At 58.6% G+C, this 27,956-nt stretch overlaps 1 protein-coding gene across 2 annotated transcripts; it reads right to left on the reverse strand.

Moving 5' to 3' along the window:
• On the reverse strand, positions 1–27,250 carry RAB15 (RAB15, member RAS oncogene family). 2 transcript variants are annotated; one of them, XM_048855724.2, is made up of 7 exons: positions 27,055–27,250; positions 11,108–11,168; positions 9,684–9,744; positions 8,522–8,599; positions 6,690–6,779; positions 6,365–6,430; positions 1–3,318 (listed from the first exon to the last, which is right to left on the reverse strand). In XM_048855724.2, exons 1-7 carry the CDS (start codon positions 27,176–27,178, stop codon positions 3,160–3,162), a joined length of 639 nt encoding a protein of 212 aa, XP_048711681.1. In that variant the 5' UTR covers positions 27,179–27,250; the 3' UTR covers positions 1–3,159. The 2 variants fall into 2 exon arrangements, with proteins under 2 accessions (XP_048711681.1, XP_048711682.1); XM_048855725.2 differs by lacking the exon at positions 27,055–27,250 and adding an exon at positions 26,946–27,002.
• Between the last annotated feature and the right edge of the window lie 706 nt (positions 27,251–27,956).

The following is a 27,956-nucleotide window of genomic DNA, read 5'->3' on the forward strand; positions in this document are numbered from 1 at the left end:
CCCACTTTGAAATCACCTTTATTTTGTAAACATTTGTGTCTAAAATAATGAACTCCAGGAATAGGTCACAGGAAGCCCCCCGGGCGGGCAGAGGGCGCCGCGGGCGGAAGGGGGACACATACAGCCGAGGACTCACGGGGGCAGCTTTGTGTTTTCAAACAGGACCTCAGGACGGGATGCACAGACAGTCGCTGCTGGAGACAAAGATCCATGGCTAACAGGACATGGGGCAGGCAGGACGCCCGGCTCAGGGGGCCTTGCAGTATCCATGCACCGGAGGAAGCCTGGAAGAGTTGGATCGAGGAGCTGGGAGCATTTCTCTAGGAATCTGACCGCCCATAGCACAATCTTACTGCCACCCGGCATCAGGGTAACTCACGGCGCTCTGCACCGAGCCAGCTCATCAACACAGCAGCTGCAGAGAGGTTTAGACCATCGCCTCTCAGTCCAGCACCAGCAACAGGACCTACCCAGGCAATGCCTAAGAGAAGCAGGCCCGCCGCCCCCCCAGAGCCAAGGCTTCCTGCGTGGGGCAGTCAGTGCTGCTTTCGCGGATACATGGAGCCCCCCAGAAGCCATGCAGCTAGGGGAGAGCGAGCCGGAGCCTAAAGACCTCTGGCAGCAGCAGCTCCCAGCTCGGTTCAGAGCGCAGCCTTGAGGCTGAGTGCGGAAATACACGGGTGGATTCCTAGATCCCTGCTGGATGGGGCGACCCCAGCAGGAAGGAAGGATCTGACGGGCACCCTCTCCCCCTCCCCCAGCAGCATGCTCTGCCCCCCTCCACTGCCCGTTGGCAGGAGCACGGAGTGAGCCTTCGCCCGCAGCATTCTCCCCTTTGCAGTGCTCTGCGAGCCCCTGCTCCCCCCTTGTTTCAGGTGAGGGCTCCGGGGCGCCTCGCCAGCAGCGAGCGGCCCAGGGAGGGGCAGGAGAGCTGAGCCGATCGCATCCCAGCCCTCTGGCTTCAGCACCTGCTTTCCTGCAGGGCTCCTGAACCTGCACTGCTGCCCCACGTCCCCACTGGGTTTTACGGAGAGCGTCCCCCTTGTGGTGGGACAATAGGGTAGACTGCAGCAGGCAGCGCTCTCCCGGGCCTGCCCTGCCCAGAGCCTCAGATGACCAGGGATGGTGGGGGAGGGCCATAGCCAAGGCCTCTGATTAGCCCAGCAGCCCTCCTCGAGCAGGGCATGTGGAAGACACTCAATCCTGCCCATACATCTGACACCACCTTTGGTGTAGTGGATAACTGCCAGCACGGGCACAGAAAGGGTTAATACTTGCAAAGTGAGACCCCCACCCCCATCCCTCCTGAGGCTCCCACAATCCCCTGCTTCTCGGACACCAGAAGGGGGAAGGGGTGGAAAATAAAGAGCATTTTGTGCGGGGGGGGGGGCACAAACCCATTTCCCGGCTGGTTAAGTGGTGTCTGCCGGCTCTGAAGAGCCTCCAAAGAAATGGACAGAGGGGCAGAGCGCAAAGCAAGCAGGGTCTGTCTGCCAGCCGGGCACTGGCTGGCAAGGAGCAGCGCCAGCAGGGATATGCCTTACAGCTCAGCTCCCAGTGGCATGGACAGGACAGCCCCCGTTTCACTGCCCTGCGTGTAAATGCAGGCCACCCTGCGGAAGCTCCTGGACGCAGGCTGGGAACTGGACTCAGAACCATGCAGTGCAGAGGCTCAGTCTGGCACGGACCAGAGATGCTCTCTCACCCCCTGGCTGGGCCAGGCCCAGTCTCACAGGGGAAGATGGCAGATCGGACTCAAGAATCTGGGAACATGCCAAGTGCACCAGGCCTTGGGCCGGCCAGGCAAGAGCCAGGAACAGGATGGGCTGACTCAGCACTGGCTCTAGATCTCTGCCACGTTCTGGATGGCTGGCAGGGCGGGCAATAAACAGGTGGCAGACAGCTCCTCCGGGATCCAGCCAACTGGACACGTGGCCTGAGTGACTCGTGACGTGACTCTCCTCGGCCAGTCCAGAGCGGAGGAAGGCCTCGGTGTACGTCCTCCCAAGGGGTTCACCTCTACCCGGGCCTGTGGGGGACACGGCCAAACAAACCTCCGGAGATCATTAGCTCCCCGGCCAGGCTAACGATCCCAGGGTCTGGCATCTTGCTGCCTCCAGCCCAGGCAAGCCGAGACAAGCCAAGGGACACCTTCCACTAGCTGCCAGAGCTCTCGGGAGTCTCTGGGCAGTACAGCAGTGACCCCATTAGGGCCCAGGATGGCCTCAGAGCCCACACTGGCACTGAGCAGCTGGGGACAGGCCCGTGGGGTTACATGCCATGCCTCCTCTCTCCCCCTCACTCACCGGCCTCGGGGAGCCCAGCAGCTGGCCACAAGGCCCCTATACCCAGTATGGGCACCTAGAGGAGTGGTCCCATTCGCAGGGGCACTGGCCAGCCACAGCTCCCGCCGAGAGCCGGAAGGGATCAGCCCCTTGGGAAGGCCAGCCACTTCCCTGGGGCTCCCGGATTCCTGTCTGGGCACCAGACGGCAGGAAGCCGAGCAGGTGCGGAGAGTTTGGAGGAGGTTATTGCTCCCAGGCAGCCCCAGGGCCACCCACCGCACGGACAGGCGTCTGCGGCAGCGCTGCTCCCAGGCGGGAGCTTTCAGGCTGGCGACACTGGGGACACTGGCAGAAGGAGGCAGAGTGTTTGCGACAGCCAGAGCCGCATGTCCACAAAGCCCCTCTATGAAGCCGCAGCCGTGGATGCCCCACCTGAAGAAGGGCACGTTGGCAGTGGAAGGGCAGGAGAGGTGATTCCCAGAGTCTCTCTGCCCACGTTACGTGTGGGGCCAGGCCTGGCACTGGCTGCCCAGCAGTCCCGGCCGCTTCACTCTGCAGCAAAATGGAGTCCTTGCGAGCACAAGGAAGCAATCCCTGGATAGTGCAGCCAGAGCCGAAGCCCAGCCGGCGCCTGTGGGTGCCTCCTAGGAAGGCCGCACGCGAGGCTGATCCTGCTCCGGTTGAGGGTGGGGAGGACACCACAAATGCACCGGGACATCTGGCACACACAGCACGTCGGGAGGAACCTACAGAGCACGGCAGACCCGGGGGACAGCAAAGGAGACACACCAGGGAGCCCGAGGAGAGTCCAGCAGCGCAGGGAGCGGAGCAGGCCGGTGGCAGTGTAGGGAGACCCGGGCAGCAGAGGGGCCCTTCAGCACCAGCAGGCTTTGGGAGAGTTCTCCACCCCCTCGGGTTTGCACTCCTCCTCCTCCAGCTCAGCCAAGTTCAGTTCGTCCGCTGCATACGAGCGCAGCCCATCCAGCTCCTTCCTGTGAGCCTGCAGGACCAGCTCCGTCAGCCGGGTGAAGGACTGCGGGAGAGAGCCCAGCGTTAGGCGCTCTGGCCAGGCTGGCAGCACCCCCTCACCCTGCCCTCCTCCAGCCCATGCTACTGTAAGGTGCCAGACAATAAGGCTGGCACCTGGGGGATTCGGATGCTGGTCTCCCCATCTTCCCTCCAGGACCTCCAGCTGGCTCTTGGTGCTATTGTGATGCAAACAATGGAGAGTTCCTGACATTCACCATTGTGTTCTCCTTTCATCCCACTCTTCCACATCCCCCTTCCTGCCCCTCCACCCATCCTGGCTCTGACCAGGGAATGCGGGCAGAACTTACTCCACGCTATCTACAGGGCGAATAGTAAGACGGCTCAGAGGACTGGAAAACAAGGCAATACCCTGACTTATCAATGGATTCCATCACTGGTTGGTGAACGTGGGAACGAGGCAGCTGATAGCCTGGCCAAAGCTGAAAGTTCAGGAACTCAGGTTGGACTGAGAGTTGAAGACATTGACACCCTATCAAGGGAAATGTTGGCTGAAATTAATGGTCAAAAGATGACGGATCCGCTGACTAATATCAGAGCATCTCGGAAAATCGCATCCTCGACCATGAGATTGTGGACAGGAATGAAAATCGATAGAGATGGGACCACGATATATCCACTCTGCAAGAAGTGTTGGGAGCAGACTTTAATACCTGCCCACGCTTTGGAATGTAGCATAAACTCTGGCGAGTCAAGCGTAACAGTATAATACAAGGCAAGCCAAAAAAGACTTTGAAGAGGAATTAGCAAAAGATACAAAAACTAACAGTAAATTGTTTTTAAGTACATCAGGAGCAGGAAGCCTGCTAAACAGTCAGTGTGGCCACTGGATGATGGAGGTGCTAAAAGAACACTCAAGGAAGACAAGGTGATTGCAGAGAAGTTAAATGAATTCTTTGTATTGGTCTTCATGGCTCAGGATGTGAGGGAGATTCCCATCCCTGAGCCATTCTTTTTAGGTGACAAATCTGAGAAACTGTCCCAGATTGAGGTGTCATTAGAGGAAGTTTTGGAACAAAATGATAAACTAAACAGTAGTGAGTCACCAGGACCAGATGGTATTCACCCAAGAGCTCTGAAGAAACTCAGACATGAAATTGCAGAACGACTAAGTGTGGTATGTAACCTACCACTTAAATCAGCCTCTGTGCCAGATGACTGGAAGGTAATTAATGTAACAGCAATTTTTAAAAAGGCCTACAGAGGCAATCCCAGCAGTTATAGACTGGTAAGGCTAACCTCAGTACTGGGCAAATTGGTTGAAATTATAATAAAGAACAGAATTATCAGACACAGAGATTAACACGATTTGTTGGGGAAGAGTCAACATGGCTTTTGTAAGGAAAATCATGCCTCACCAATCTATTAGGGTTCTTTGAGGGAGGCAACAAGCAGGTGGATAAGGGGGATCCAGTGGATATAGTGTACTTGGACTTTCAGAAAGCCTTTGACAAGGTTCCTCACCAAAGGCTCTTAAGCAAAGTAAGCTGTCAGGGGATAAGAGGGAGCGTCCTCTCATGGATCAGTAACTGGTTAAAAGATAGGAAGTAAAGGGTAGGAATAAATGGTCATTTTCAGAATGGAGAGAGGTAAATAGTGGGGTCCCCCAAGGATCTGTACTGGGACCTGTGCTGTTCAACATATTCACAAATGATCGAGTAAAGGGAGTAAACAGGGAGATGGCAAGGTTTGCAGATGATACAAAAATACTCAAGATAGTTAAGTTCAAAGCCGATTATGAAGAGTTACAAAGGGATCTCACAAAACTGGGTGACTGGGCAACAAAATTGCAGATGAAATTTGATAAATGCAAAGTAATGCACATTGGAAAGCAGAATGCCAACTATACGTATAAAATGATGGGATGTAAATTAGCTGTTACCACTCAAGAAAGACCTTGGAGTCATTGTCTAAAAATAATCCGCTCAATGTGCAGCAGCAGTCAAAAGAGCTAACAATGGTAGGAACCATTAGGAAAGGGATAGATGATAAGACAGACAATATCATAATGTCAGTATATACATCCATGGTATGCCCACACCTGCAATACTGTGTGCAGTTCTGGTCTCAAAAAACACATATTAGAAATGGAAAAAGTGCAGAGAAGGGCAACAAAAATGATTAGGGGTATGGAGCAGCTTCTGTGTGAGGAGAGATTAATAAGACTGGGACTTTTCAGCTTAGAAAAGAGACGACTAAGGGGGGGAAGATGACAGAGGTCTATAAAATCACAAGTGGGATGGAGAAAGTGAATAGGGACGTGTTATTTACCCCTTCACATAACACAAGAAGAACCAGAGGCACCCAATGAAATGAATAGGCAGCAGGTTTAAAACAAACAAAAGGAAGCATTTCTTCACACAACGTACAGTCAACCTGTGGAACTCGTTGCCCAGGGATGTTGTCAAGACCAAAAGTATAACTGGGTTCAAAATGGAACGAGATAAGTTCATGGAAGTTATCTCCATCAATAGCTATTAGCCAAGATGGTCAGGGATGCAACCCCATGCTCTGGGTGTCCCTAAACCTCTGACTGCCAGAAGCTGGGACTGGATGACTGGGGATGGATCACTCGATAATTGCCCTGTTCTGTTCATTCTCTCTGGGGCACCTGGCACAAGCCACTGTTGGAAGACAGGAGACTGGGTGAGACGGACCACTGGTCTAACACAGGATGGCCGTTCTGATGTTCTTACTGTAAGGAAAGTGAAGCTATTTAGGGTTGGACACCTTGGATCAAGCTGTTACCAAGGACCTTGTATACGTTGCCAAATTCATTCCAGATTCCTGGCCTGAGATAACGATCGTGGGACAAGACAATAACAACTCTGGGAGAACAGCCGGTTTCTGACCTGGGCCAAAGAAGAACTCCTGGGAGACTGGTGGGGCCAGCTGAGGGATCAGCTCAAAATCCAGTCTGGAGAGAGCAGGGGAAGCCACCAGCTCTGGGCTCTTTTCCAAGCTCTGCACGTCTGATGGCAAGGAAAGAAGCCCACCCGCCCCCCCATCTCAGAACACTGCTGGGCTCTCACCTCCTTAATGTTGAAGTTGGTGCAGGCACTTGTTTCGTAGAAGTCCATGCCGTACTCCTTAGCCAGCTGGAAGGCAAGAGAGCCTCTTAGACAGTCACCGAGCAGGGCACCGATTGCCAACCTCAATGAAGACAAGTCCACCCTCCCCCTCCAGACATGCATGCTCACTTCTGAGTGCTGGGAGCACGCAAGCAGCTGGAGGCCGACCGGGGGTAGGGTGGGGCCGGGAAGACAGAGTCTGTGGGGTGTGGCCCCCACAAAGAGCAAGGGCAAGGGCACCCATTGAGGGGAGAAGGACATGCTCTGCACTGTGAGGCCCGCTCACCTGCAGGCCTTGTTCCCTGCCCACTTGTCTCTTCTGCTCCTCGTCCGCTTTGTTCCCAATGAGGATCTTCTGGACCCCGTTCGGTGCATACTGGGGGGGAAGGGAAAAATTGTTAGCCCAACACAGCATCCACTGGGGCACTGCCCAGCCCTCCCATAGCTCCACCACAGGGCCCCGGGGCTCCCAGCATCCACTGGGGCACTGCCCAGCCCTCCCATAGCTCCACCACAGGGCCCCGGGGCTCCCAGCATCCACTGGGGCACTGCCCAGCCCTCCCATAGCTCCACCACAGGGCCCCGGGGCTCCCAGCATGCACTGGGGCACTGCCTAGCGCCCCCCACCCCCACCGCCCAGCACCACCACACCACAGAGAATGACCCCAGGGCTCCCAGCCATACCCTGCCACCCCCAACCCCACTGCAGGGATCAATCCCGGGGCTCCCAGCATGCACTAGTGCACTGCCCAGTGCTGCCGCCTCCCTCCAGCTCCGCCGCACCGCAGGGAGCGACCCCAGGCTCCCAGCAGCGACAAGTGACCCAGGGGCCCAGCTAAGACCCCTTGAAGGGGACAGACCCAGAGGGCAGCGCTCAGCACCGTCCGACAGCTGAGCCCTTCTAAGGGGTCTCCACTGGGCACCCAGGATCACCTGTTGCTCACGATGGCCTTGGCCACAGTGGCTCAACCCCCAGTAGCATTTGCTGGGAGCAATGCCCACATGGCAGGGCACAGGCCAGGCAGCAGGCCTGCTCCGAGTCCCCAGGCCCTGGCCTGCTGCAGGGAGGGCATTTCAAGGGGTCAGGTCTTCAATCAATGGCCCCGGCTGCTGCAGGGGGATCCAGCCCCCATGGGGGCCCGTTCTGGATGCACTGTGGCTGAGTTACTGCCCCGGGACTATTGGCACAGGTGCCCTGCACCCTATCCCCAGGGGGAGTGCCTGAGCCGTTCCCACTGGGTGACGAGGTAGCTAATACAAACCAGCCGGTCTACAAACCCATTGCCACAGGCCCCACGGTTTCCATAGGGCTGATCTGCACCCTGCACCCACACCCCCTCCCAACTCTCCTGCCACATGTGCCCTGATGCTCGCTGCTCTCACAAGCCTGCCTTGCACGTTGGCTGCAACCCACGTGCCATCGCCAATCTGCGCTGCCTGCTGCCACTGCAGATCCACTGCACACACTGGCAGAGTCCCCTGCTGCTCATCCCCTGCACTGCAGGCCATCGCCAACCCACTCCACGCACTGGCAGAGTCCCCTGCTGCTCATCCCCTGCACTGCAGGCCATCGCCAACCCACTCCACGCACTGGCAGAGTCCCCTGCTGCTCATCCCCTGCACTGCAGGCCATCGCCAACCCACTCCACGCACTGGCAGAGTCCCCTGCTGCTCATCCCCTGCACTGCAGGCCATCGCCAACCCACTCCACGCACTGGCAGAGCCCCTGCTGCCCATCCGCCACACTGCAGGCCATCGCCAGCCCACTCCACGCACTGGCAGAGCCCCATGACCCCTGCTGTCCCCCGGCCCTGCCCGCTGCAGACTTGTTCACTGCCCCAGAGGGTCCCTTCCAGCAGAGCCTACTTGGCAGCCAGACTCCAATTGTTAGTTTCCCAGAGGAAACAGTCTCTTCGCTCCAAGCTTATTCTGAGCTCCATCACTGCCCCGCTGGGGGCCTTGCTGCGTCTCGCTGCTCAGGGCTCAGCCCCAACACAGGCCGCCCGCTCAGCCCGTCCAGACCAGGACACTGCCTCAGGCAGCAGGGACCCCCTCCCCACATGCACTCAGGAGCCAGAGGCCACCAGGCAAGACAAGTGGCTCTGAGCCGACTCTCACCTCATCCACGTCGCTGGCCCATTTCATGATGTGTTGGTAGGAGCGCTCGCTGCTGATGTCATAGACCAAGAATATCCCCTGCAACGAGATCCAGCACACAGGGGATGGGGTGGGGGAGCAGAGGATAGTCTTACCCACAGTGCACTGGGGCAGAGAAGAGGCCACCCTCCCTCATAACATGTGCTCCTGTGCACCTGCCCTCCGGGAGGCACCAGGACATGGGTGGGGACCTCTGGTCCCCAGCCCTCCGAGAGGCACCAGGGCGTGGGCAGGGACCCCCGTTCCCCGGGAGGCAGTGGGGCGTAGGCAGGGACTCCTGGTGGCCTCCTAGGACAGGCCACAATTAGCCTTAAGGGAACCCAGCGTGACCTAGTCGGTAGGGCCTGAGACTCTGGACACCTGGGTTCCATCCCCAGCTCTGCCAGCACCCTGCTGGGTGACCCTGGGTGGATCCCTTCCCCGTCCCTGCATCTCAGTGTCTCCTCCCATCCTTTGTCTATTGAGTTCTTTGGGGCAGGGTTGGCTCGGAGGGTGGGGAGGATCCTGCCCTACCCCCTTCAGCCTAGCCCTGGTGCAGAAACCTTGAAGGACAGAGATTCTCACAAGCCTGCTCCCGGTGGCACCCTGAGAACCCCATATACACAGTGCCATTTGCCCACCCGACTCCCTCAGTCTCTGGCAGAGCGGATCTTGCCCTCGGCTCCTTGGGCAGCGAAAGCTGGGGGCCCAAACACTGGCCTGGAATGGTGCCAGAGGGTCATCAGGAATCTGCCGGGTCGCGTGACCCACTGAGCAGCAGGTCTTACGGGTCCCACTGACTGCCCCCCACTGGGGCCCCCTGCCCCTTATCCTTACCATGCCGCTCAGAGCAGCATGTCTGGCAGCCACGCTGCGTGGCCGGAGCCAGACATGCTACGGCACTGCCCTGCAGGAGCACGCAGCTCTGCTGCCCAGAGCACTGCCCGCGCGGCGGTGTACCTGCAGGGGAGGGGGGACAGCAGGGGAGGGGCTGGAGGCTAGCCTCCCCGGCCAGGAGCTCAAGGGCCAGGCAAGACGGTCCGGCAGGCCAGATGTGGCCCCTAGTTTGCCCACGTCTGGCCTAGAGAGAGACGTGTGCCGCCCACCCCCGGTATCGCCGTCACAGCCAGGGCGGTGGCATTACCTGGGCTCGTCTGTAGTACTGCTTCGTTATCGTCTGGTACCGCTCCTGGCCCGCTGTGTCCCTGCAGCAGAGCAGAGGTCGGGTCAGTTGCGGGCGTTCCCTGGGCGCCATGACCCCTGATGGGGACACAGCGCCTCCTACTGCCGCAGGGTGGGAGCAAGAGCCACAGAACAGACAGTGCCACGGGGAGGGGAGGGGGGAGAGCAGCTGCAAACCCAAGGTGGGCACAAGCCGTGGGGCAGGTGACTCATGGGGCATCAGTGGGGGCTGGTCATTGGTGCCAAATGGAGCCAAGCCCCACGTCGGTGCTGCAGCTGCGAATTCCAGGGGAGGGGCAGCAGTGCCAAGTACCTTCCGAGGGTCTCGGATGGGCACACACAGCAGGGCTCATCCCAGACGCCCCAAACACACACACTCTCCACCTTCGATGGGAGAGGATCTGAGTGCTCTGTCCAGGTGCCATTAGCTGCTGTGTCACCTGGCTACTCGGCGGGTGGGTGGGCAGTGCCAGGATGGACACGGGACAGCTGTGGCCACTGACACCTCTGCCAGGGAGCGCTGCAGCCAGCAGCTCCCATCTCTGGCTCTGTCCTTCCCCAGACCCTCTCTGTGAACTGGCAGGGTCTGTCGGCAGGAAGGTGGGCAGGCCTGCGACCCAGCGCTCTACAGAGACAGCACAGACAGTGCCCTGGGACCAATCTGCTGCCCTCCGGCTGGCTGGTGCACTGGGGCCTGCAGCTCAGAGCCAGGCCCTTTAAGGAAGCTGCATGGGCACTGCAGGCTGAGGCCAATGGCCCACTCAGTTTTGTAGCCTGCTTCCAGCACTGGCCAGCAGCAGGAGGGTTGCGACCCATGGACAAGCATGCAGCAGCCGGTTTGTGGTGGTGGAGTTTTCCTAGCCCCAGCTGCAGTGGTCCGTCTGCGGCCTCCACTGCCCAAATGAGAGATTTCTGTCTATGGGGCACCTTTGGTCCCAGAGCAGTTCACACACTACATACACAACATCCATCACCACTGCAATCCTGCCACCTCTGCAGAGGGACATGACAGCTGAAGAACTGAGCACAGCATCACTACAGGACAGCCGAGGGTGGGAAGCGAACTGGAATGCCGCAACTGATGGAGACTGGGCAGCGAGATTCAGGGAGACACACCTGCAATGGAATTGGGCCAGGAAACGCAGACCAATGTGCCTGCTCTTGCAGAGATTGCCAGGGTATCTTTAACAACCCCAGGGGCACTGGGGGAGAAGAGCACCCCCTTCTGACTGCCACCCCTCCCTGCAGCAGCCACATGTTCTGTAGAGGTCTTGAAACAAAGTAGTGGCCCAGCTGGACCTCAGCTGGTGAGCTTCAGCAGGGTCCCGGCCCTGGATCACCGCACCCTTGCCCAACACCCCTCTGGCCCTCGGCTTCAGCACTCACCAGATCTGTATTCGCACTTTGATACCATCCACTTCTATGGTTTTCATCTTGAAGTCGACCCCTGGGGCGAGAGGCGAGAAGAGAGGCGTTATGGGGAGCGGTGCTGCCATGCTGCTAGCAAGCGCACTGCAGGAGCCGTGGCACGGGGCCTGCCTGACACGGGGAGGTGTCCCAGCCAATTGGCAGCCACGCCCTCTCGGCACGTGCGTGTGGCACGGAGAGCAGAGACGTCCATTGGCCCACGCGTCCCATGTCACCCGGGCTGTGCTAGACTAGTGACTGCGTTGGGATTCTCTACCCAGCATCTCCCCCCCACCCACCCCCACCGAGGGCTAGAAAGGTGCCTTGGTATAACTGGAGTCAGCGGGAGCCACGCCTGCTGGACACAGCCCAGTGTCTCCTCTCCAGCTCACGGCCAGTCTGGGACACAGGGGCGAGGGCCAGGGCATGGACAGGAGAGCGGACCGGACTCTGCTCAGCTCCAGCAGCGCATTCCCCTTGGGGGCAGCATGTGCAGTGGTTAGAGGAGGGCAGGGGGATGAAGGTCTTGTGATGCCCTGGACTTCAGCTCACTTCCTGCCCAGCCTCCTCCCCACTTCCCCGTCCTCGTGCCCCTGAGCCATACAATCCCACAATCCCCACTGGCATCTGTGCACCCCGCATCACCAGGACTCCAACCCCAAGCTCCCGCAGCCCCCCAGGATCTGTTGGATTTCAGCCAGGAGTTTGCAAACCACCCCCCATTATTGGGCGTTAGAGGAGGATTCTGGGATGTGGGTGGGACAGGCTCCAGTTCCCTGCATGCAGTCTGGGTAAGCCAGGGCCCCGGCCCCAGCCTGGCTGCTCCTCACACTAGGCAACAGCATCATCTTCAACTGTCCTGCGGGGAGCAGGCCGGCGTTCTGGAGACGCTGGCACAGGCAGGCTTAGAGCGCTGCTTCACAGGGCCCCCCTGTCGCACGGGACAGTACTCTGGGCTTTGTGTTTGCAGCTCTCCATAAACGGGCTTCAGGAATTCAGTGATGGAGGGGAGCATCGCCGACTCAACTCGGCCAGCCCCCTGCTCTGTGAAGTTAGCATTAAGCTTCCAAGCATGGCTAGTCGATGAGGCACCGTCCCTGACACGCATGTCTCCTCAGCACTTCCTAGCCCACTTATTCAGAGAGGGAGAGAGGCTCAGGTCGGTCTCTTTCATAGAATCACAGAATATCAGGGTTGGGAGAGACCTCAAGAGGTCATCTAGTCCAACCCCCTGCTCAAAGCAGGACCAATCCCCAACTAAATCATCCCAGCCAGGGCTTTGTCAAGCCTGGCCTTAAAAACCTCTAAGGATGGAGATCCCACCACCTCCCTAGGTCACCCATTCCAGTGCTTCACCACCCTCCTAGTGAAATAGTGTTTCCTAATATCCAACCTAGACCTCCCCCACTGCAACTTGAGACCATTGCTCCTTGTTCTGTCATCTGCCACCACTGAGAACAGCCAAGCTCCATCCTCTTTGGAACCCCCTTCAGATAGTTGAAAGCTGCTATCAAATCCCTCCTCACTCTTCTCTTCTGCAGACTGAATCATAGAATAACAGAGTTGGAAGGGACCTCTGGAGGCCATCTAGTCCAACCCCCTGCCCAGAGCAGGACCAATCCCAACTAAATTATCCTAGCCAGGGCTTTGTCAAGCCTGACCTTAAAAACTTCTAAGGAAGGAGATTCTACCTCCTAGGTAACCTCCCTAGGTAACGCATTCCAGTGTTTCACCACCCTCCTAGTGAAAAAGTTTTTCCTAATATCCAACATAAATCTCCCCCACTGCAACTTGATAACCCCAGTTCCCTCAGCCTCTCCTCCTAAGTCATGTGCCCCAGCCCCCTAATCATTTTCGTTGCCCTCCACTGGACTCTCTCCAATCTGTCCACACCCCTTCTGTAGTGGGGGGGCCAAAACTGGACACAGTACTCCAGGTGTGGACTCACCAGTGCCGAGTAGAGGGGAATAATCACTTCCCTCGATCTGCTGGCAATGCTCCTACTAATGCAGCCCAATATGCCGTTGGCCTGCTTTACGGTGGTTGTACAGAGCCTAGCACAATGGGGGTCCAACAATAACAACCACCTCTGACTTTTTGCTGAAAGCATCATGTCTACATTTATTGCACAAAGGGGGCCACGCCCAGCTCGGAAATGAGCTACCTGCTACCAGCAGCAGCTCTCCACAAAGCTGCTTCAAGAGAGGGGATTGTGGAGCATCGCCACTGTGCTCCGGGTGAAGTCTCTCAGGAACCCCCTTGCCAGATCAGCTAAGGTCTTCCAGAAAACCCCTCTATCTCACCTCCAGATCTGACCTGCCAATTACAAAGCAGACAGGACCTTTGGGATTTTAAAGTGGACGCGACGTTAGGCTTATAACAAACCCTGCTGCGGGTTTTGCAGCAGATAGCATGGCTCCACAACCCATTAAAACCAGAATACTTCAAAAGATATTAAGGTTGCCGAGTCAAGCTCTCAAGAGGCAGGAATTGCCTCGACCTCCTCAACGTGTCCCCTTCCCCATAAGCAGCATTACGACACACACAATGACACACTTGTTTCTGTCAGAGTTTGAACCCAGAACTTTCGCCTTCACAGCACAAGAGGCCAACATCTGTGCTAAAAGAGTAGCAGGTTTCACAGACCTGTGCTAACTGGTGGCTACGCAGACTTATCTGGGGGGGGGGAGGGATAGCTCAGTGGTTTGAGCATTGGCCTGCTAAACCTAGGGTTGTGAGTTCAATCCTTGAGGGGGCCATTTAGGGATGGGGCAAAAATTGGGGCTTGGTCCTGCTTTGAGCAGGGGGTTGGACTAGATGACCTCCTGAGGTCCCTTCCAACCCTGATATTTTATGATTCTATGATCTCTGTGGGCCAGCCACCAGCACATCACGCAACACCCACTTTGCCAGTGGGCTACACACAGCAGTGGCATATTGGGAATCCGAATTCCTTTCCTCTGGGCCGGCAGTGGGGCCTAGCAATCAGAGCCGTGGTTCCTAACAGCACAGCCAAGCACATAGGTTCGGCAGGTGCTTTCTGAGAGGCAGTGCAGCTAAGACTCTGGTCCTATTTCCAGTTCTGCCAGAAGTGACCTTATGCAAATGTAAGTCACCCGAAAGACATGGGAAGATTCTTGCCTGCCTCGGAGAGTCAGGATATGAAGCCTACTAATAAGGGCTGTGAAATGCACAGCAGCATGAGCAACAGGCAGCAGAAGAGGGGCTCAGACTCGTGACGTCCCGACTCGGAGTCCAGTGCAGCTTCTCTAGACTCGAGAGTATGTTGATGCAGGAGGCAGGCTGGCTGGCCGGCCCAGGCAGCTCATACAGGTTTGGGAGCACGTGCCATGCAACTGGAGTCGGCAGAGTGTTAAGAGCAAGCACAAGTTCTCCTGTGTCTGGGCAAGTGGCAGTTCCCATGGCTCAGCACTGGGGCCAGTTCTGAACAGATTGTCACAGAGAAGGTGAAGAGCCCTTCTGATCCCAGGACTCGAAAAGATTTCGGGTCCCGGCTCCAAACCAGGGAAGTGCTAAAACCAGGAACAGTTGGGAAAGAATTTGGACACCGGCCACACTCGCTGTTCCGTCCTAGCTTTGCTCTCAGGTAAGGCCGCACCCTTTGTGCTGAGACTTTCCAGTAAAATCCAGCCTGCAGCAGACACCAAGCCTCGGCCCGAACGGGAACAGTTTTGCAAAGCGTTAAGCAACTGTCTTTATGGAAAGTGCTGGGCATCACTGCCCGGGCCCATGTCAATGTCCATGTGTGTTATGTTCACAGCACACACAGAGAAGTTAGATTTTCTTGCTGGAACGTAACATGACTGTGTTCCTTAGAATCCCGAACGATAACGCACAGAGCTGCCCACAACGCAGGCTGCTCCCTAGGGCAGAGCGGCCCATTTGCCTCACCCTGGACTAGCCTAGCTTCTTCCAGGCTGAGGCTGACACCCCCTCCCCGCGCCCCAGCCAGTAAACAGAACCAGGAAACACCCCAACTCTTAAAGTGATAGCTTGCACCTCTAACCCAGTCCTCAATACACCACTGTTTGGAGACATAAAATAAACTGAACAAGAGGTTATTCGTTCTATTGGAAACTCAGTGTTTTTAGTTCCCTCCGGGATTGTTTCCCTCCACACACACCTTAAATGTAACCACATTTACAAATGCACATTTCCTTTGCTTTTTGCTACAAGATGCCATAGCTGCCGAGCCCGGCTACCTCTCCCACAAATCAGAGCTCAACATCCCAAGAGCTCCTCAGGAAGCCAAAAATAGCCGCAGCCACTGTTTCCGATCACAATAGCTTCGTCATGTCTCATCCATCACCCTCCAAAGATGTGCAGATGATGGACCTGCAATAGCCAGCCTGCGTTACGTGCTGGTAGATCAGGGAACCCATGCTCTGCGCAGTCACCTGGAGCAGTATGCAGGGTGCCTCCCATGCCCGGCACCAGGACACCGGCCTGCCAGATTGGCTGATTGCTTTCCAGAGAGCAAGGCCAGAAGGGCCCATTCTGACTATCGAGTCTGACTTCCTGCCCGAGATGCCCACCCAGGGATCCCCGGACTCCTGGCTGAGCCAGAGCCCCAAGATCAATGCAGCAAAGCAGCCTCTGAGTGGGATGCTGCCAGTTGCTTAGGCCCAACATTCAGCAGCTTAAAGGGATTTTTACAGACCCTAGTAGAATGATTCCTCTGCTTTGTTTGAGTTCAGTGAAGGTGCAAATCCAACCCGAGGCCTCATCGACACACAAATCGTACCCAGTTGAATTAGTTCAATCAGAGTTAACCCAGGTATGGACACTTAAAATCGGCTCACATCGATCTAGCTTCATTTGGAATTTACCCAGGGCAGCTAGAATATCGGCCAGCCTTAGAGTTGGGCAGGAAACCTGTGGTCCACCCACTTCGGTGCCCTACGAATCTGCCCCACACAGCTGCATGTGGACGGAGGCTTGTGCAAGCGACATCCCGCTCACTGCAGCCCAACAGAGGCGCATCCCCTCCTGAGCCCAGTGCCAGCTCCTGCCCATCCCAGAGACGGGGCTGCGCCTGGCCACACCTCCCCTAGGGCAGGCAGGCCAGACCCAGCTGTGCTGTGCCATGTAGCTAGAGACTGCAGCAGTGGGGTGTCTTTTGCAGCTTGGGTTTCAAGTAAGCCCCTTCAATTCATGCTCGCTGCTGCGGCAGGACTGGGCCCGCCCAGACAGAGGCCTGGGGTCCTTCCAAAGCTAGTTTTTGTGCATTTCTAAGCCTGGCAGGAAGTTAAGAGACCTCTGTCATTCCCAGAAGTTTATGGGTACACACGGCAGCTGTATGAGCAGAGATCCATATCCACGATACAATGTTTGACAATGTCTTAACGTCAGTGTCGTGTTGGATTCTCCGTCGCCGACTGTCTTTAAAGCAAGACTGGATGGTTTTCTCACAGCTCTGCACTTGGAATGATTTGGGGGCAGGTCTCTGGCCTGGGTCACGCAGGAGGTCAGACGAGATCATCACACTGGTCCCTTCTGGCCTTGGACTCGAGGAATCTCTTATGAGCTGCCTGCCTGGCAGAACCGGCAGCTCCGCTTCTCAGGCCAGCAGGACTTGCTGCCACCAGGGCAAAGCCCATCTGTGCAGGAGACAGAGCATCCTCTGGGGCCGGTCCCAGCCTGGGGATCAAACTCCCTTAGGAACTAAGCTCTGTCCTAACCTTCCCCACCCTTGCTCCAAGGGCCAGGCACGCTTCTAGGAACAATCTCTTCTAATGTTTTGGAAAACCAGACCAAAACAAGCCACTCCCTGCACTCTCTTCTGGTGGGGAGGAGAGGAGAGAACCACGACAGAAGTTAGTCACATTGCTGAGGCCTTACAACGGGAAGGCACTCAGATAGGACGGTGAGGAGCACAGCATAAGAGCTAATCTAGAACAGACAGCAAGGGAGTGCTAGATGTCTCCATGAGAACAAGCTCATACCAGGAGCAACAGCACAGGCCTCAGTGATCAGCGTGAGCCTGGGCCTAGATAGCTCATTTCTCCTCTGTACATTTCAGGACGTGTTCCTGGGGAAGGAAGGGGCGATTCCTGCCATTCACCAGTGGGACACCCATCCCACAGCGCATTGCTGTCTCCAGCCCTGCCATTCCAGGGGCCTGACCATTCACAAAGCCTCACTTCTCAAGCCAGCGTGCTTGTTTAGCAGGACCCATCACCCTAGGGAATTCCATGTAGTACGACTGTCTCCTTCCGACCATGCTCACAGAGATGTTGCCACCAGACCCCCAGCCATCTGTCTTCAGCTGGAGGCCTTTCCCAGCTGACTAGCTACACCACCCACCTTGCCAGGTCTCATCCTTCGACCCCGGAGGGGCTAACCAGCACAGCCCAAGGCGGCGGTGCTACGGGGCACAACCCCATCAGTGGCACTATCTAGGGACTCAGGCGGTGCTCTGGGGGGCAGTTACGCCAGAGCAACAGTCCCAGGAGAGAACTTTCAGCCAGCTGGTGCCAGGGGCTGCTCCATGCTTCTGAAGCACTGCCCGGCCACACGCCAGCAAGGGCTTGACAGGAGTCCCAGAGCCCTCTGCAAAGCAGCGGGGATTAACGCCACTGCAGACCATTTTACAGCTGGGTCTGATCCCTTGTATTGCGACGCTGCCCAGGAGACGGCCCTTGGTGTGCCAGGTGCTGTACAGCTGCAGAACAATGGGCCTGCCCCGCAGAGCCGGCAGGCGAAGCCAGAGGGAGGTGGAGCAAGTGCCCAGGCAGGTTGCCGGCCCAGCCAGCCTTCCCCTGGGTCTGACCAGTGGCCTCATCTTCCTCTCCTGGCAGCGTCCATGCCAGTCTAGTGCTCTGCCCCTGCCTGCTGCGGGCCCAGAGGTCGCAGGGTCCTTTCAGTCCTGCGCACGGCCTCGTATCCTCCCCGCGATCTCCCGGGAAGATGGCACACCCTGACAGAGGCGCAGCCGCTCATGCTCCACCTGGGGGAGGGCCAAGGCTGGGCGATCCAAGGGGCAGCGTTACAGCCCTGTCGGAGTGAGGGGCACAAGCTGCTTTTGGGGGGGCAAAAGTCACTGTGGCAAACCGCAGCTACCCACGTGCCAGTCACACGGGTTCCTTTAGTACCAGCACTGCCCAGGCACACGGCTGAGGCACTCAGCAAGGAGCCCGTGACCCCGTCACGAAGTGGGCGCCCAGTGAGAGGAGGGTTACCGTCACAGACAGACCCCGCCCGACTGCAGGGATCCTTTGAACCGCAGCGGCCTGCAGGCCACGTGCAAGCCGTGGACAAACCTCCTAGGAAGGGGCTGTGAGGGTCGGACGCTCGAGCTGGACACGCTGGCCCCATGGCACCTGTTGGGAGGGGCTTTGCGACCCCCCAGGCTGAGCCAGCAGTGCAGAGACTGTGCCTGTAATGGGGGCACGTCTGTGTGTGGACAGCACCCCCCCACAGGGTGCCACAAGAGCCTGCCTCACAAACCCATATGCCCCCCTAACCTCCGCTTCCCCAAACCCATCCTCTCCTTCATTTCTCAAGGCCCCAGTCACTTCCCACAAGTCATCTAAGCCTTCCCCCCTATATCTGCCCCTCCAAGGTGCCCACACCTCTCTGTCCCTGTAATGCCTCCCTGATACCCCTTCTCCTACATCCTATTCACACCTCTACCTCCTGCCCCCTCAAATCCCTCTTGGTCCCAGGTGCCCTCCCTTACATACATATCAACCTCCTGCACTTCCTCCCTTTCCACCATCCCCAAATGCCCCCACTTACACCCCCCCGCCCTCCAGCCCCTCCCACCCCTATACGCACACCAATACCCCTGCTCTCCTCACCACCCCATACACCAGTCTCCCCTACACTCCCGTGCTTGTGGTTTTCCATAAAGCCCCATCACCCGAATTCAGATGACTCAGCCAGACTCTTCCTTCCTGAGGAATGCCAAGTTTCCAGACAGGGGAGAGGTCTGGTCCTTTAGAGCTGGGGTTTCCTGGCACAGAGAAAGCTCCGTCAAACAGATCGGTGTCCGAAAGCCCAGGGGTGTTAAGCCAGTATCATGGTTGGAGGCCTGTGCCCCCGATTCTGAAGGCCTGGGGGTCCTTTCGTGCGATACATCAGCGACACAAGCCACACGGAGCTCACTGCATCTCTCTCATGGGCTGAGTCAAACCCTGCTGGTCACTTCGCCTCACCCCCACTCCTTCCAGGGAGTGCAGATAGTCAAGGTTCTCCAAGGAGCCATCCCCTCTGGGGGGAGGCCACCACAGGGGGTACACACCACGGGGACGGGGGGGGTATGGGACACTCACAATTATTCACAGCAGCAGAACGATGGTGATCGGAATCCTGGGATCTGTCCCTAGCACTGTGCGGGGAGCGTGTTTAGTGGGTAGAGGTAGGATAACCAACGCACCTCTATCAGAGTGGCAATGTGACGGAGGGGATAAGACTTGGGTCTACCATAATATGGACTTGGATCCCTACCATTCTGGATCTCTCGCAGCCTATCTAAGGTAAAAACAGCCAAAACTGAAGTCAGTGATAAATCCCAGAGATGTATTAATGAGAGCAAGCCAAGGCCCACAAAAGTCCACAATAACCGGACTTATTAGACTCTATTCTCTTCAAAAATAGCCAGTTAAACCTACGTGGAGACTCATGCACTATCTCGAAAAACTGTCGGACAAGCTGTGTTTAGACTAGAGGAACCTAAGGGAGCATTAGACCAATGTCAACAGCAAGCAAAGCAACTTTAGTGACTTGTAATTCAAAAATGGGAGGTGTGAATGCTTAAAATGCTGGCCATAAAACCCCCGATGCTCACATTTTCCCTCTGTCTTCAGGATAAATCTGGCAAGTCAAACTTACAGGTGCTGGAGAGACAGCATGGTCCAATGAATTGAGCACTGGGCTAGGACTCAGGACACCTGGGCTCCATTTCCAGTTCTGCTACCGACCTGCTGAGTGACCATAGCACCCTTTGTCTCGACCAGTTAGACTGCAAGCTCTTTGGGGCAGGGACTGTGATGTTTTATATATTTGTGTAGCACCCAGCACAATGGGGCCACTAGGCGGTACCGAGGCCCGTAGGCAGTACTGCAATATAAATAATCGATACAGACCAAAAGTGCTGTAAGGCTTGCTCCAGCACGCAAGGGTAGGTGATCCCAGAATTAAAGATGCCCGTGCAACTGCAAAGAGAACCCCGCTCAGCCCGTGAATGGGGCAGCTAAGGGCAGGCGGAATCTTTGGAGCGTTTAGCTGTCAGACTCAAGACTCTATTGTGCCCCTGCAAAAGGAGTTTTTTCAAGAGCTTAATAACTTGGCCAAAAATAGACCAGTTTTCACCAGGATGGCAAAAGGCTCCGCAACATCCGGGCAAGCCCCCTGCCAAATCACAAGTCCCTGCCCGAAAGCAAGGAGACGCTAGCGCTTCTCAATGAAATGATTTTTTAAAAACATGGGCAAAACAATATGTTTTTCCTAGCCTCATTCTCGGAAATGGCTGAATGATTTTTCCTGAAACTTTCCAAAGAGATTCAGCCTGAGGCAGACACCCAGTGTGGGAAGTTTCAGCACAAACAGTTAAAGGTTGGCAAAGTTGTAAGCAATTGAAAAAAGGGTCTTATAATGGAAAGTGTCAGGCAACCTTAACTATGGGTGGAGCTGATAGATGATTATTGTAACACTCACTGCCTGATTTACAGAGCTCCTAAGATAGTTTGTGAAGCTTTCAAAACCTCTCCTTGAGCCACCCATACTCAACCCCCCAGCCACCTCCCTTTGCTCTGGGAAGCAGAAAGTTCACACCCTGCCTGGTGGATCTGGATTAGGATATCTGTGCCCCTGACAGAGTGATAGCGTATCAATGCCAGCAAATGCTCAGCATCAGCTATGGAGCGAGAAATTAGAGGAGTGTGGAAAACAAGCCATATGACAGTAGAAACCGGAAGCGTGGGAGGAGAGAAGGGTGGTTCTATTCATTATTAGGGGTATTGCAGTAGTGCCTGGAGCATCTAAATGCAGATCAGGTTCCCACTGTGCTGGGCACTGCACAGAGTGCAGAAACAGTCCCTGCCCCAAAGAGCTCACAGTCTAAACAGACACCAGGTGGAAAGGGAAACTGAGGCATGGAGATGGGAAGGTCTTTGCTCCAGGTCACCCAACAGAGCCATGGCAAAGCTGGAAATATATAGTCAGGAGTTCTGTTCCTGGTTCTAGCTGCCCTATGCTTTAATCCAACTGGTAGGAGAACTTCTACAGCCAGCATGTGCAGGGGGGATAGGTCTGAATTGCTTCAGAGGTGCCGCATCCATCCCCTTGCTTCACAGACGCGGGGGTGGGGTTGGGGGTTGGGGAGAACAGAATTGCCTGCTCCTAACATACTCCTAACACTTGCAGCTCTGAATTAAGACAATGACTATAATTCAACCTCATGCTTCAGGGCTTCCGCCAGTCATCTGCACAGGTCAGGAAGAAATTCCTCCTCCGCCTTCTTCCCTTCCTCCCCAATGCACAATTGGCCAGATGTATTCTGGGGTTCCCCCCAACACCTTCCTCTGGAGCATCAAGAATTGACCACAGCCAGAGACAGCACACTGAATACGGCAGTCTGGTGCTCTGACATGGACCAGAGAATCCTCTTTCTTAACTGGCTGGTTCTTGCTCACATGCTCTGAGGTATGCTGATCACCAGATCTGGGGTCAGGCAGGAATGTTCCCCCTTGGGAGGGGGGGTCTCCTTCCTCTGCAGCATTGGGCACAAGTTGTCTGCTGCAATCAGCTGGGCGTGGCCCCCCCATCCATTCCCTGCCATTGCAGGAGACTTGGGCGATGGTGGCCTCTCGGTCCCTCCTGGTCTCTGCCTGGGGCTCAAACAGGCTAGCCTCCCGAGGACTGAAATGCCTCAGTCTAACAAGTCTTGGGGCTCAACACTGGGATGAAATGCTACACGGGAGGTCAGTCTAGAGATGATTAACTCCCTTCTCGCCTTACACTCGGGAACTAGCGGCCGGCCGTACTGCAGGGGGCAGGCCATTCCACCTGGGAAGGAGAAACTGCTGCAGGGAAGAAAGTAACTGGCACAACCCAATGCAGCTTTGCATTTCTATGCGTTCAACCAGTCAGTTTCCTGGAACTCTGAACATTTCCAGCTGCCCTGCCCTGAGTGGGCACGGGGGGGGGGGGGGGGAGGCAGAGCTGCCACTCCTGGCAGCTTGATTCACCGGAGGCATCTGACCTCCTGTACATGGCCAGTGTACTGCTCTTGGGCACAGCACATCAGGTTCCCTTTGCTTCTCTGGAAGCTCGCAGGAGGAGAGCACCCACTGCAGAGGAACCAAGGGCTTTGGATGGAGTGAGCAGAATTTTGTAGAGCTGTGTTTCTAGTCATGTTCAATTAGTCTGGTCAACTGATCACAGCTCCTGCCTATTTCTCTCCTAGTGTATATTCATGGATTGGGGAGCCAGCCACCAGGAAGGGAAAGCTTCCCTTGCACCTTTTGTCAGGGAAGGCTCACAACCCTGGGTACAGGAGAGCGTGCTGGTACCAGTACCCTGGACGACCGTACTGAATGCCAGGTTGCAAGTGACACTATCCAAGGAAAAGAGCAGAAAGCAAATAACACCACCTAGTTCTTGTACAGCAAGCAGGTCAGTATTATTATCCCCATTGTACGGATGGGAAAACTGAGGCACGGAGCAGGGAAGTGACTTGCCCGTGGTCATCCAGCAGGTCAGTGGCAAGCTGGTCTCCTGAGTCCCAGTCCACTAGGTGGCACTGCCCAGCGGTGCAGTGCTGGAGGAGCTCTGTGAGCCAGAAGGTAAGTAAGAAAGAGCGGTCAGATCAGACCAAACAGAGCTAGCAGAATCTGAGCCTTTCCCCTCTGCAGGAAGCCAATTTATTAAGCCAGAAGCTTGCAGCGCACATCAAAGGCGTTACCCTGGCTTGTGGGAAGGGGCTGGCCCAGGCCTAGAGCACGCCCCTAACCCTCTCCTCATCCCTGCAGAGGCTCAGGAAAGGAGGCAGCAGAAAGCAGGCTCAGGGACACGCCCCAGGGAACGGAGGGGTTTCTCAAGCCACTGCCCAGCACTTTCTGCCCACTCCTGACCAGATCCGGAAAACGTCCGTCCCGTCACTGGGCAAGGGGCGCTGCAGCCCAGTGGGGGATCCTAACCTCATGCTGCAGCCCACTGGAACGGCTTAGCACCCGCCTGCACCCACTCTCGAGCCCCAGCAGCCCGTGGCCACGGCCCCTTTCCAGCAGCCTGTGGCCCTGAAGCATGGGGGTTGCTGTTCCCTACACGAAATGATCCCATCTAACGTAGCCATGGAAGTTTTTACGGGGCACGCTCGTGGCCAGCCCTTTGGGGCCCTGCTATGCTCTTGGTCTCAGTGGCAGCAGGTACCACAGGGCAATCATTTCCGCTCTAGCTCAGCTGTTCTCCTTGGGGCATTTCCAAGCCGTCCCAGTCTCTTTACACAGGAACCGTTCCAAGGCCCGGAGCCTTTTCCTGGGGGAGGGAAGGTGTTGGGAGGGGAACCAGCAGCCATGCCCTGGGAGCCCCAAAGATTCAGTTGCTAAGGAGCTCTTTTCTTTTCCGATGGCCCAGCTGATTGAATGGAGCAGAGCACTCAGTCCCTGCCACATCTGTTGCCCTTGGGGCATGATTCACGGAAGGAGAGTGAAGGATCCCCCAGCACAAAACAGGGCAGCGCAGAACAAGGACCTTCCAGTTAACTGCTGAGTTAAGAGCTCACTGATGGGAGGACGAGACACTAAAGGCCGAAAACAGCCCCTCCGTGGCATGTCCCTGGGAGCAAGCTCCCTGGCAAAAGATGGCAGCCTGCATGGTGGATTTATAGAATAATGGACTTTAAATAGCACCTTCCACCCAGTCCACACACACACCGGTCACTGACATGCAGCCAGGTCTCAGGCAGAGCACAGCGACTGCTCCACAACCGCAAAGCCACACTATGCCCCGGTTTGGGAAGGGGAGAAACCCAATTTGGAATCCGGCCTTGGCACCCAGCCTGATCACCCTAGCACCACATGCCAGAGGGCCTCTCCTGAGCATGGCGCGGCCAGGGCCTCTGTTTTACTCTTCTCCAGAGCCCCTCACGCCGGAGGCGAAGGCAGGTTTGGAAGCGATTAAGAGGGACTAGCTAGAACAGCACATCCAGGAGCTCCAGCAGCAGGGCTTGCAGCCCCCAGCCCCCTTAGGAGCCACCGGACCGGGGTACGCAGGATTCCTCCCCCACCCCCTGACATTAGGCCAAGGGCCTGCAAGATTTTTGCTCCACCCCCCCGTGCCCAGGAGGAGCCCAGAGCAATGATCGCATCAACCACACTGGGAAGCTTTCTGGCAGATGCGAGGGGCCCCTTTGTGGGTAGAGAGCACCCAGAAAACCTTGCTGAGGTTCCCCCGGTGCCCCCCAGGGGCTACTCACAGTGGGCAATGGGTGACAGGGCCCCCAGCAGCAGGTGCACTGGTGCCGGGGGGGCTGGGCATGGGGCTGTGGGCGTTGGGGGCAGGGGGCGCACTGATCGGGGGGGGGGCTGGGCATGGGGGTAGGGGACCAGGTCTGGGGGGTGCACGGTGCCGGGGGGGGCTGGGCATGGGGGTAGGGGACCAGGTCCGAGGGGTGCACTGGTGCCGGGGGGGGGGGGGGGCTGGGCATGGGGCTGTGGGCGTTGGGGGCAGGGGGCGCACTGATCGGGGGAGGGCTGGGCATGGGGGTAGGGGACCAGGTCCGAGGGGTGCACTGGTGCCGGGGGGACTGGGTATGGGGCTGTGGGCGTTGGGGGTAGGGGTGCACTGATCGGGGGGGCTGGGCATGGGGGTAGGGGACCAGGTCTGGGGGGGGGGTGTACACTGGTGCCAGGGGAGGGCACCAGTGTACACCAAGAGCTGGGAGAGCTTCTATGGAAAGGATCAGGGTTCCCAACCCAGCCTCACCGATTTCCTCCTCCACCCCATGACTCTCAGCCTGGCCCCATCGATTCACTCCTCCGCGGTTCCCAGCCTGGCCCCACACATTTCTCCCCCCCCGCCCCCCGGCTGGGGCCCATCGATTCCCCTCCCCCGCAGTTTCTCTCATCCCGGGCCCATCGATCCCCCTCCCCCGCCCGCACTCAGGGCAGCGCGGAGATGAACAAAGAGCCAGAACCGAGCGCTCAGCCACAGCCGCCCCCACGGGTCCCTCGGCCAGGCGCCCTCGCAGGGACCCAACGCGCTGCCTCGACGCTGCACAACGGGCAGGCTCCCAGTGCGCCCCTCCCTCCAGACCTGGTCCCCCACCCCCACGCCCAGCCCCCCACCAGCACCAGTGCGCCCCTCCCTCCAGACCTGGGCCCCCACCCCCACGCCCAGCCCCCCACCAGCACCAGTGCGCCCCTCCCTCCAGACCTGGGCCCCCACCCCCACGCCCAGCCCCCCACCAGCACCAGTGCGCCCCTCCCTCCAGACCTGGGCCCCCACCCCCACGCCCAGCCCCCCACCAACACCAGTGCGCCCCTCCCTCCAGACCTGGTCCCCCACCCCCACGCCCAGCCCCCCACCAGCACCAGTGCGCCCCTCCCTCCAGACCTGGGCCCCCACCCCCACGCCCAGCCCCCCACCAGCACCAGTGCGCCCCTCCCTCCAGACCTGGGCCCCCACCCCCACGCCCAGCCCCCCACCAGCACCAGTGTGCCCCTCCCTCCAGACCTGGGCCCCCACCCCCACGCCCAGCCCCCCACCAACACCAGTGCGCCCCTCCCTCCAGACCTGGTCCCCCACCCCCACGCCCAGCCCCCCACCAGCACCAGTGCGCCCCTCCCTCCAGACCTGGGCCCCCACCCCCACGCCCAGCCCCCCACCAGCACCAGTGCGCCCCTCCCTCCAGACCTGGGCCCCCACCCCCACGCCCAGCCCCCCACCAGCACCAGTGCGCCCCTCCCTCCAGACCTGGGCCCCCACCCCCACGCCCAGCCCCCCACCAACACCAGTGCGCCCCTCCCTCCAGACCTGGTCCCCCACCCCCACGCCCAGCCCCCCACCAGCACCAGTGCGCCCCTCCCTCCAGACCTGGGCCCCCACCCCCACGCCCAGCCCCTCACCAGCACCAGTGCGCCCCTCCCTCCAGACCTGGTCCCCTACCCCCATGCCCAGGCCCCCCGATCAGTGCACCCCTACCCCCAACGCCCACAGCCCCATACCCAGCCCCCCCGGCACCAGTGCAACCCCAGACCTGGTCCCCTACCCCCATGCCCAGCCCTCCCCCGATCAGTGCGCCCCCTGCCCCCAACGCCCACAGCCCCATGCCCAGCCCCCCCCCGGCACCAGTGCACCCCTCGGACCTGGTCCCCTACCCCCATGCCCAGCCCCCCCCGGCACCGTGCACCCCCCAGACCTGGTCCCCTACCCCCCCCCGATCAGTGCGCCCCCTGCCCCCAACGCCCACAGCCCCATGCCCAGCCCCCCCCCCCGGCACCAGTGCACCCCTCGGACCTGGTCCCCTACCCCCATGCCCAGCCCCCCCCCGGCACCGTGCACCCCCCAGACCTGGTCCCCTACCCCCCCCCGATCAGTGCGCCCCCTGCCCCCAACGCCCACAGCCCCATGCCCAGCCCCCCCCGGCACCGTGCACCCCCCAGACCTGGTCCCCTACCCCCCCCCCGATCAGTGCGCCCCCTGCCCCCAACGCCCACAGCCCCATGCCCAGCCCCCCCCGGCACCGTGCACCCCCCAGACCTGGTCCCCTACCCCCCCCCCGATCAGTGCGCCCCCTGCCCCCAACGCCCACAGCCCCATGCCCAGCCCCCCCCCCCCGGCACCAGTGCACCTGCCCAGCGCCCCGGAATCAGCGTGCCGGCGCCCCGGCGCTGGGGAAGATGCGCCAGGAGCCAAGCGCCCGGCCGCGGAAGCCCCCCGAGGCCCGGCGCGGCCCGTACCGATGGTGGAGATGTGCGAGGGGTGGAACTCGTTGTCGGTGAAGCGGCAGAGCAGGCAGGTCTTGCCCACGCCCGAGTCCCCGAGCAGCAGCAGCCGGAACAGCACGTCGTACTGCTTGGCCATGGCGGGGAGCCGGGGCGGGCTGCGGGCTCAGCCCCGCGCCGCGCCTGCCGCTGCCATCGCCGCCCGCCCGCCGCGTCCGGCCGGGCTGCAGCCGCCGGGACCGCGCCGCCGCAGAGCCAGGGCCGGCCCCTTCCCCGCCAGGGGACCGCGACCCGGGCTGCCGGAGCGGGCAGGGGGGATTGACTCAGAAACACCTGCCTGAGCCCATCGCTGGGGTGCGGGAAACTGGCCCCCCGTGTGACCCCCGCAACCAGGCTGCCTGAGTCTGCAGAGAGCCTGAGCCCATCGCTGGGGTGCGGAAAACTGCCCCCCACAGTGTGACCCCCGCAACCACGCTGCCTGAGTCTGCAGAGAGCCTGAGCCCATCGCTGGGGTGCGGGAAACTGGCCCCCCGTGTGACCCCCGCAACCACACTGCCTGAGTCTGCAGAGAGCCTGAGCCCATCGCTGGGGTGCGGGAAACTGGCCCCCCGTGTGATCCCTGCAACCACACTGCCTGAGTCTGCAGAGAGCCTGAGCCCATCGCTGGGGTGCGGGAAACTGCCCCCCCATGTGACCCCCGCAACCACACTGCCTGAGTCTGCAGAGAGCCTGAGCCCATCGCTGGGGTGCGGGAAACTGGCCCCCCGTGTGACCCCTGCAACCACACTGCCTGAGTCTGCAGAGAGCCTGAGCCCATCGCTGGGGTGCGGGAAACTGGCCCCCCGTGTGACCCCTGCAACCACACTGCCTGAGTCTGCAGAGAGCCTGAGCCCATCGCTGGGGTGCGGGAAACTGCC

The sequence above is a fragment of the Caretta caretta genome, chromosome 6, assembly GCF_965140235.1.
Source record: "Caretta caretta isolate rCarCar2 chromosome 6, rCarCar1.hap1, whole genome shotgun sequence".
Taxonomy (NCBI): domain Eukaryota; kingdom Metazoa; phylum Chordata; order Testudines; family Cheloniidae; genus Caretta; species Caretta caretta.

Bases quoted from the DNA above. Each gene is read 5' to 3' on its own strand.
- RAB15 (XM_048855724.2), bottom strand. From the start codon at position 27,178: ATGGCCAAGCAGTACGACGTGCTGTTCCGGCTGCTGCTGCTCGGGGAC. The intron at 11,169-27,054 runs GTACGGGCCGCG...CTCTCGCCCCAG, and splicing joins CTCGCACATCTCCACCATCG to GGGTCGACTTCAAGATGAAA. The intron at 8,600-9,683 runs GTAATGCCACCG...ATCTCGTTGCAG, and splicing joins AGTACTACAGACGAGCCCAG to GGGATATTCTTGGTCTATGA.